This window comes from Perissodus microlepis, chromosome 15 (assembly GCF_051167445.1).
Source record: "Perissodus microlepis isolate ML-2025 ecotype Zambia chromosome 15, ASM5116744v1, whole genome shotgun sequence".
NCBI lineage: Eukaryota > Metazoa > Chordata > Actinopteri > Cichliformes > Cichlidae > Perissodus > Perissodus microlepis.
The window spans coordinates 26,194,787-26,204,049 of record NC_140475.1 but is presented as its reverse complement, the minus strand read 5'-3'; the positions used below and the strand labels follow the sequence as shown (position 1 = coordinate 26,204,049).

General features: G+C 43.7%; 1 protein-coding gene across 5 annotated transcripts; it reads left to right on the top strand.

The window, feature by feature from the left end:
• The first annotated feature begins 61 nt into the window (after positions 1 to 61).
• gpr132b (G protein-coupled receptor 132b) lies at positions 62 to 4,620 on the top strand. Of its 5 annotated transcripts, XM_084954036.1 has the most exons (3): positions 62 to 406; positions 1,335 to 1,376; positions 2,803 to 4,620. In XM_084954036.1, exon 3 carries the CDS (start codon positions 2,808 to 2,810, stop codon positions 3,870 to 3,872), a length of 1,065 nt encoding a protein of 354 aa, XP_084810162.1. In that variant the 5' UTR covers positions 62 to 406; positions 1,335 to 1,376; positions 2,803 to 2,807; the 3' UTR covers positions 3,873 to 4,620. The 5 variants fall into 5 exon arrangements, with proteins under 5 accessions (XP_084810162.1, XP_084810161.1, XP_084810159.1 ...); XM_084954035.1 differs by lacking the exon at positions 1,335 to 1,376; XM_084954033.1 differs by lacking the exon at positions 1,335 to 1,376 and having other exon boundaries at positions 2,762 to 4,620.
• Positions 4,621 to 9,263: the final 4,643 nt, after the last annotated feature.

The window sequence follows — 9,263 nt, the reverse complement described above, 5'->3', positions numbered from 1 at the left end:
TGAGAGATTAAAGGGAAATAAACAGCAGCTTTGAAGAGCAAACATTCAGATATTTATCGAGTTTTCAGGCCAAACATCGATATTTTTCACTCCGCTGGCTCTGAATGTTGGCGCTTCCTTCTTATTTTACACGTTTTGTACAGGTTTGTGTTTACGGCCCCGTGCATTTTATGAGACTCCTCGTGCTGCCAGCAGGCGGCGCGTGGTCGCGGTTTCACGTCATTGAGGAGACTGAACGCGTGCAGGCTGGCGTTTATCGATGGTCTCTGATAACAGACGAAAACGAGGTGTCGATGAGACGGTTAGGAGTCACGTGACTGCGGGACGTCACTGAGCATCACTTCGTTAAGGAGCAGCACGAGGACAGAGGCAAGCTTCATCTGAGGACAGCAGGCAGCGCGTGCAGGTACAGAGACATACACTTACTGCAAATACACTGTAGTGCTGCCAGGTTTATTAGACGGAGTACTTCATTCTGCTGTAATAGCATTAAAGTCACGTGGTGTACTTCAAATATTCTGAGTGTACTTTCAGTTCACGTAGTACTGCAGTATACATAGTACTGTACAGAGAGGTTACTGATGAAAAACCAGTATTATTGATCGAGTTATTAATCCAGTCGATCGATCAGCGGGACACACAGCTGATCGATCAACCGATCAGAAAATATTCGTTTAAAGTGAGTCAGTCGGTGATGAAGAGGAGGATGAGAACAAAGAGCATCAAATATTCACACTGAACCTCAAGTGCAGCCTTGTCCCTGGGCTCTTTGTTCCTGTTTCTCTAGTGACTCTGAAACACGCCAAAGATAACGCAGTGTGACATAGAGCTGTCAGCAGAAGAAGAGGTCTGAGGCCTAAAATGAGTTTAGTTTTTTTTTTTTTTTACTTCATTGATCTGCAACCGGTTTACATTCTTTTATTTGTTATTGTACAACAAAGTACACAGCTAAATTTACTGCAGTACTGCTTAAAGAAACAGCTCTTCTTGTAGTATATGTAAGAGTAATAACAGAAGATAGTTGATTGGTTAATAAAGTAACGATAACTGTAGTACTGAGTACTTGTGTATTTTTACTGCAGTAACAAATGAGTATTTTAATGTACACTTTAAACTTGCCGCGCACTTAGAGTACTAATAGTGCATTGTACACAGTACTTCTGCAGTACTCCTTTGAAGTACTGTTACAAGGACTTTATGTGTGAACTGATGAGGGATCAGTATGGAGGTGAAGTTATCGATCGCCATTTCAAGTATGTATTCCTGTGTCAGGTGTGTAAAGGGGAGGAATCAGCTGAGACCTCTGATTGATTGATTCTGATTGCACATTTCAGACTCATTACATTGCCAGAGGAGGGAGAGGAGGATCATTTCAGGTAAACTGTCTTCTCTGAGTACATTGCACTCTGTGGAGTGCTCAGATTGAAACCACAGAAAAAGAAAGCTTACCTAGCCAGACCCAGAGATACGTGGTTTCCATGTGCCGATGAGGTGAGGTTTCAGCATGACAGACGTGAGAACCATTATTGTGGCAGGGTTTCCTGCAGCAGTTTCCTGTGCAGGCTCACTTCAGACAGGAAGTCATCTCATAATCGTGATCGGTCAGCCTGATGACCAATCGATCAGGTGGTATAAAGGTCAGAGGAAGCTAACAGTGTCTGACTGCGCCCACAGGAAAGATTCAGGTCGCTGATGAACTCGCTGATGAGTTTATAAACGGCGAGCACAAAAAACCCCTTTAAGACCCTTTAAGATTTATGTGTAAAACAATGTGTGAACACCTAGAAACAGATTCAACCTCTGACGATGTCTTGTATGAATTGACATGACTTTATTTCATGACCTCGGAGGAACTTTTCCTTTTTTTAATGAACATGAGCAAATCATGAAAATCTGCATACTTGAGGCTGAAGAGCATAAATAAATAGTCCCAGACCTGGATCTGGAACAGGTCGGCTCACCTTAAAGTGAATTCATTACCTCCTGATAACAGCTCAGTCCTGATACGAGTCCAGAAATCCCAAATTTACCTGCAGGCAGCTGGTGATCCAGCTTTCAGAATTTAGATGGTTAAAAGCTCATTTACGACACTGAAGGTTTTTGACTTTAGAAGGAAGGGGAAGTGAAATTTACTTTACAGTCTCAAATTCTTTCAGGGTTTAGTTTATTTTAATCTCATTTAACAGATTTCTGATCACCTGGTTTATCCTTGCTTTGCGGTGCTCACCAGTATGGCTTTAACTCTTTGTCACAGATCAGCCACTCAGCCTGCGCTCGTCTGTGAGGGGAAAGTTCTTTTCATTCAAGTATGTAGTGATGAATAAATCAAGTTTCAGAATAAGAGTGTGGGTGAGATGTGAGAGCTCAGACCTTTTTTTTAATGATCGAGCTGTTTTTGGCCTCATTTGGTGTTAAAATCATGCAGAAACCAAAAGGCCTATGTTCTTTATCCCCACTCTCTCCATTGAAGGTCATTATTCAGGGCTGTGCCAGGTGTTATATGAATTGTGCAGCCCACATACAGCAGGTGAAAACCTCCCCTCAGACCGCCGTTTGATCGACACCTTCAGGTGCTTTTTCAGCGTGACACTGATCAGAGCAGCTCTCGCTGCTGAGCATGCTCAGCTGGGTCGGATTCTGCTGCCGTCTCCATGGATCCTGTCTGACCTTCTTGTGTGATCCCGTTCACTGTGCTTTAAGTTACGTTTTTATTTATGCTGATATCAGTATAAAGACTCTGATTGGCTGTATCTCTCTGCAGATGATTAGCCCTGGGCTCTGATTGGTTGTCTCTCCCCGCAGACATCATGCTGGCAGTCACCGAGATGGTGACCCAGACGACCAATCGAAGTGACCTGAACTGCACGCTGCCGCATGATGAGGGCCGCCTACCGCTGGTGCTGCTGTACAGCGCCGTGCTGCTGGTCGGTCTGCCCGCCAACCTGTTGACAGTCCTCCTCACGGGGTTGCAGGTGCGCAGGAAGAATGTGCTGGGCGTGTACCTGTGCAGCCTGTCGGTCTGTGACCTTACCTACCTGGGGACGCTGCCGCTGTGGGCGATCTACGTGAACAGCGGTCACAGGTGGCCATGGTCGTCAGCGTTCTGCAAGCTGACGGGCTACATCTTCTTCAACAACATGTACATCAGCATCTTCCTGCTCTGCTGTGTCTCCTTCGACCGCTGCGTCGCCGTTGTCTACAGCCTGGAGTCCCGTGGCCTGCGACGGCAACGCCACGCCGCCTTTGTCGTTCTCGCTATCATCCTGGTGGTGGCCATCGGGCACGCCCCTGTCTTCACCATGAAGGAGGGCGCCACAGAGGGTTCGCATCACTGCTTCGAGCCGAGTCAGAGCAGCGCGATGGTGACAGGCTTCTACTACGCTCGCTTCGTCATCGGCTTCCTGCTCCCGCTGCTGTTGCTGGTGGTCACCAACCGCGGCATCCTGGCTAATGTGCAGCGCAGCACAGGGCTGCAGTCGGCACAAAAACGCCGTGTCCGGCAGTTGGCCGTGGGTGTGGTGGTTCTGTTCCTGGTGTGCTTTGCCCCATACCACATCATCCTACTGGTCCGAGGCGTCATCTTCCACTTCCCGTGGCTTGACAACTGCTCGTTTCAGAAGGCCATGTACACACCCTACACCATATCGCTGGGCCTGTCCACCATCAACAGCGCTGTCAACCCAATCCTGTACGTCTTGTCAAGCAACAACATTCGAAAGGATCTACGGCAAGGACTTGCACAGGTCTGTGGCAGGGTGCTGGTGAGAACTCCGTCCAACACCAGCAAGAACAAAATCCAGCCGATCAACAACTCTTTAGAGCTCAACACGGGCAGTGAGAGGCTGGCAGCAGGAAAACCACCCGGGACCTGAGGTAGCGGTTCCACAACACTGCAGTGTCCTGCAGTGACCGCAGAGGGCCAGGACCAAGAACCGGGGGACTTTGAGTGCTACGCATACACAGAAAAACAACAACAGAAATGTTTGGAACGAGAACTTTAGAGACAGAAGCTAGAGTAACGAAGGTGACACAAACACGAGGACTTGAATAAGGCCTGAGAGACGTTGATCTGTGATGTTGCAGTGCTCTGTGTGCACTGCTGTGTTGCACACTGTCAGCCTCCCTGCTGCCACATGTTAGACTGAAACAGCAGCATCGTACCTGATGGCCGAACACCTAGTGCGTGGCCACTCCCGCAGACACAGAAACATGTAACTGCATCTCAAACATTCACACCTGCAGGGAACTAGCAGGCCAATCAGAGCTCACAGAGACGATGTGACTCAGTTGTCGCTGATATCTGATTATTGATCACATATCTGTGTCCAAATAAACTCATTTTTATTCCCATTTCACCTGGTCAGGTGTTCAGAAGGTTCACGGTTCACCTGCCGGGTTCCATCAGAAACAACTTTTGTGTGCACTGAGGAGCTGTTCATGTCCTTTCTGTTGTTGAGGGGACACTTTTTACTGTAGCACTTCAACCGGACAGACAGGTGACCTCAGATTATTGTTTTCTCTGAACCGTAGCTACATCACACACCTGGTCTCACAGTTTTTAAATTGTATTCAGTGACTGGCTAATGTCTTCTGTCATCATTAAAAAAAATGTAAATTTTTCATGTTCACTCATGTGGACTTTTTTAAAGCAATTTGAATTAAATGTAACCGTGATCAGTTTCCAGTAGCAGGACACAGACAGAAATTTGCATAGTAAAGAAATTAGAATATAAAAAAGGGGGGAAAGAGAATGCGAATAGAAGCATAAGGATAAATATAGCATATATACACATATATAAATACAGAATATATAAATAGGCAGTGAAAAATACTCATTAATGAGATGTAGCAGCCAATTGTCTATTGCACTTTTCGACTATTGTGCAAACACTACAGCTTAGTTGCCCCCCCCCCCATATAACCATCGTATGATCACATGACCTAAACCACCTCCATTTCCTCAATCAGATAACGAGAGTATCAGAGAACCTGGAGAATAATAACCCAATGCTGGAAGCATAAAACTACAACACCCAGAAGACAGACTACAAAATGCTGACATTAGAGGTATTTTTTTTTTAAGAACAACTTTATTTATACAGAACACATGTCAGCGTCTACGCTAGGAAAAGTTTACAGAGCGCAACATTAAAACACATTAACATTAACAGAACCACATTAGAAATGAATAAAGATAATAAAAACAGAAAGCTGTGAGACCCACTGAAGGCTCCACCCACCCTGACCTCTGACAACTAAGAGAGTGAACAGTATTGTGTCCAAAAAGAAGCTCAGATAAACAGAATTATAAGCTTCAGGTGCGTCAGGCATTTATCAACAAATCTGAGTTGCTGATAGCTTTTTCTTTTTTAATCTGATGGAGTGCTACTTTGAATTATGGGATGGAATCGTCTCATCATCATCACCTCTCCACTGATTGGCTGCGATCACCCACAAACTAACTAAAAATAAAATGGAATCACTTCCTGTTTAATCTGATGGCTGGTGACAGTGAAGTTTATTTTGTAGTTTTAATATTCAGGAACTTTATTTTCTGTCACATTGAGACTTTTCAGGGTCACAGATAAGGTGAGAGTGGATGGCAAGTTGGATGTGCCTTACATCAGTGATCACAAAGATAATTCTATGAAGAACTCAACAAAAAGCACGAGAGAGGGTTCATCAAGAGGTGAACACACAGGAAGTCGACTGCTTCAGAGCAGCGTGCGTCTGTGGTTAACACTGTGCATGTGCATGGAGGCGTTTGAGTGGAAACAGGAAGCCGCAGAGAGTGTGAGACTGCAGAAGAGAAGAAGTCCCAAGAAAATTCAGCAGGTGTGTGAGCAGCTGCTCCTGCCAGACAGAGTTGAGAGGAAAAAAAGGACTATTTAAACCACAGAGTGAGGCTCACCTGAAACGCACCTACGTGCCGTCCGCAGGTGATTCAGCTTTTTATTTGTAAACTCAAACTTTGTGACATGAATAAACAGATGTGATGCCAGAGGCGGACTCGAGCTCCAGGTTCATCACGCCATTGTAGAGGGAGCAGCAGGAAGTCTGACCTGATTCCTGCTCTGCTGTGATTGGGTCTGTTGTTGCACTTCTGCCTCTGAGACGCTCTGATTGGCCGAGCTCCTGGAAGGCAAATGCTCAGCCTCATTAATGTTTAAGCAGCCTGTCAGACAGCACCCAGGAGAAATGAATCATTGAAGCTGACCTGAATAAGAACAGCAGGACCCATGGAGCAATTAACCAGAGTCAGAATTAACAGGAAGGTGGAGCTTTTCGGCTGATGCTCCTGTTGATCAGGCCAATCACCTGTCTGTAAACACATACCTGAGATCTACTCTTTAAATGTAGTCAGTTTGGCCCGAACCTGCTTCCGCTCAGATCACAGGTTATGTCCAAACCCCAGAATCAGGCCAATCACCTGTCTGTAAACACATACCTGAGAACTCTGTTTCCATGGTAACTCATTATGTTGCTTGTTGATCCCTCTAAGAAAGAACTGCATACACACGTGTGCAGGTTTGCCTTTAATGACTTTGGTTTGTATCAGAGGTGTCAAACATGAGGCCCGGGGGCCAGAGTTGGCCCACTGTCTAGAGCTGATTAGACATTTGGTGGCTCGATCCCATGACGAGATACTAAAGCTGAGTTGCTCTCTGACACATCCATCGGAGCATGAGCGTTCCAAACCACTGAAGCATACAGAAGGTGTTTGAATTAGTGCTGTCAAAATGAATGCGTTAACGCAGATTAAGCAGTCATCACGATTAACGTGATTTAAAAAAATTACCGCTATTAATGGATCTGGAGTGCAGAAGGACTCAAAATCCCTGAAATGTTTCTGTCAATGCATTTCGGGCAGTTTGTCCAAGTAGAGTTACCTTCGCACATGCGCAAATGGGCAGTAGATCTAGTAGTGACAGGCAGCTGAACCAATCAACTCAATTTGGAAGATGATAAATGCACATTGGCCCTCTTGATGGGAAATTTGAGTATTAAAACAATAACAAGAGTTGACCGGCAAAGTATTATGCACATTGTGCAAGAAGGAATTTTCTTTTCACCGAGCTTAAAATATCACATTGATGTGAAGCATACGTTAGCCGGGCATGCTGCTAAGACTTTGGCTAATGCGTCACCCAGCTTGCGACAAATCACTCACGGAGCATCAGGGGGCTCAGTAAGTCTACCTCGGAAATAATGAGATAGAGATAGATATCTCTATATATCTATATAGATCTATCTATCTATCTATGGGTATACTTACCTATTATTATTATAATAATAATATAGGTTTTTAAAAAAAGTTGCATTTCACATGTGTTACAAGAAAACTATTCAATTTCTCTTTGATATAAATGTCTGTTACAAGCTTAAATATAAAGTTGAAAAAGTGTAATTGCAGCCAGGCTATTGATCAAATAATTGCGATTAATTACAGAAAATTGTGAGATTAATTAGTTAATTTTTTTTTTTTTTAAATCTATTGACACACTAGTTTGTATGCATGCGTGTGAATGAGACATGTAGTATACAGTGCTCAATAACAACAATTTACCTGGAGCTTTGGTTCAGTTTTTCCTATGGTCGGAAAAAATTACATTTTTCCACCATCTACTGCAGAAATTTCAGTGTTTTACTGTAAGAAAAAAAAAGAAAAAAGAAAAAAAAAAAAACTTCCTATGAAGTCACAGACACTTCCTGCATAGCTCATTCTGTGCACATTTCTCGAGCTGACAGGTTTATAGGTTTGTAAGTGGAGGAAGCACACGTGGACGGATTAAACATGCAGCTCGATTGCACTCAGCTTATTTCAGTGAACTTCAAGCTTAAAGGCTTCAGTGGGTGTCCTCATGATGTCCCCAGAAACACCACAGAAGAAGCAGCTGTCTTTGTCCTGTTTTTAATAAAACACATTAACCTTTAATGAGTGACAGGAAAGGTGGGATGACCTCCGACTTCCTGCTTCAGATAAACCTGAGGTTATTTTACTCAGCCCTGAAAATCTTGGAAATAATGTATCTAACCAGATGTCTTGATGCTCGATCATCTAAGGCTACGTTCACACTGCAGGCGAAAGCGCATCAAATCCGATTTTTTTGACCCTATGCGACCCATATCCGATCATGGTATGACAGTGTGAACGGCACAAATCCGATATTTTCAAATCAAATCTGGGTCACTTTTGTATGTGGTAATGAATCCGATACATATCCGATGTTTTAGAAAGCGACTGCTGTTTGAATGGTCAAGCGATTACTGTTTGAATGGTCAGGTTGCATTAAATCCGTCTTTTACGTCACTGACACAAGACAGACGCCAATTATCAGCTCCGGAGAAGCGCCCGAGAAGACATTGCGAACGCTTCCTGGCCATCCAGTGTATATGTTAGTGAAACTGTTGGGAAGACATACGTTGGAGAAACGTGAACATTTTATTTGTACTGTATAATCTGCAGATTCTGACAGAAATCTGCAACTATCCTTTGAAGCACCGCTCCTCTCTAAAACAGCAATAAGGATAATTATTAGGTTATTTACATTATTATGTAAATAACAAAATAACTTAAAGCAAAAATTGGGAAACGTTAAGTCCGAAGTCTTTATATTAAGGGCCATCAGTCAAACAATATTGTTTGCTCTGGGTCTAAACAGAGCGTGTTGTGTGTGACGTCTTCTTTTGCGCATGCGGGCCGCTTTGAGGGTTCACACTAGAGCGCGTTTGCTGTCGCATTTTATTTGTAGTGTGAACAAGCAGACCAAAAAAAAAAAAAAAAAAAAAATCGGATTTGATCAAAAAATTGGAATTGAGCATTAAGACCTGCAGTGTCAACGTAGCCTAAGTAAGGAAATCCCAAAAGGTTGATTCTGTTCATCTGGATGTTTTCAGTCATCATCAAGTGACTTCTTCAGTCTCAGCTGACTGTAGGTTTCCAACTTTATAAAGAGTACATTTGCACAGTGACTGAAACTAGCACCACTGAATGAACAATGGGCTGTGAGGTCAGTTTATGGTCTTCAATCAATGATCATGAGTACCATTCACAGAGATTTGAACAATGGCTGCAGTCAGGTGAGACTGAAGAAGACACCTGATGATGACTGAAAACATCCAGATGAACAGAATCAACCTTTTGGGATATCTAACCAGATTCTTACTCTGGATGGCATTACGTTGGGCTCCAGTAACACCGTCAGGAACCTTGGAGTAATTTTTGACCAGGATATGTCCTTCAGTGTGCATATTAAACAAAT

What these genes read in the sequence shown, in the direction of transcription:
- gpr132b (XM_084954035.1), top strand. Translation starts at nt 2,808, where the DNA reads ATGCTGGCAGTCACCGAGATGGTGACCCAGACGACCAATCGAAGTGAC.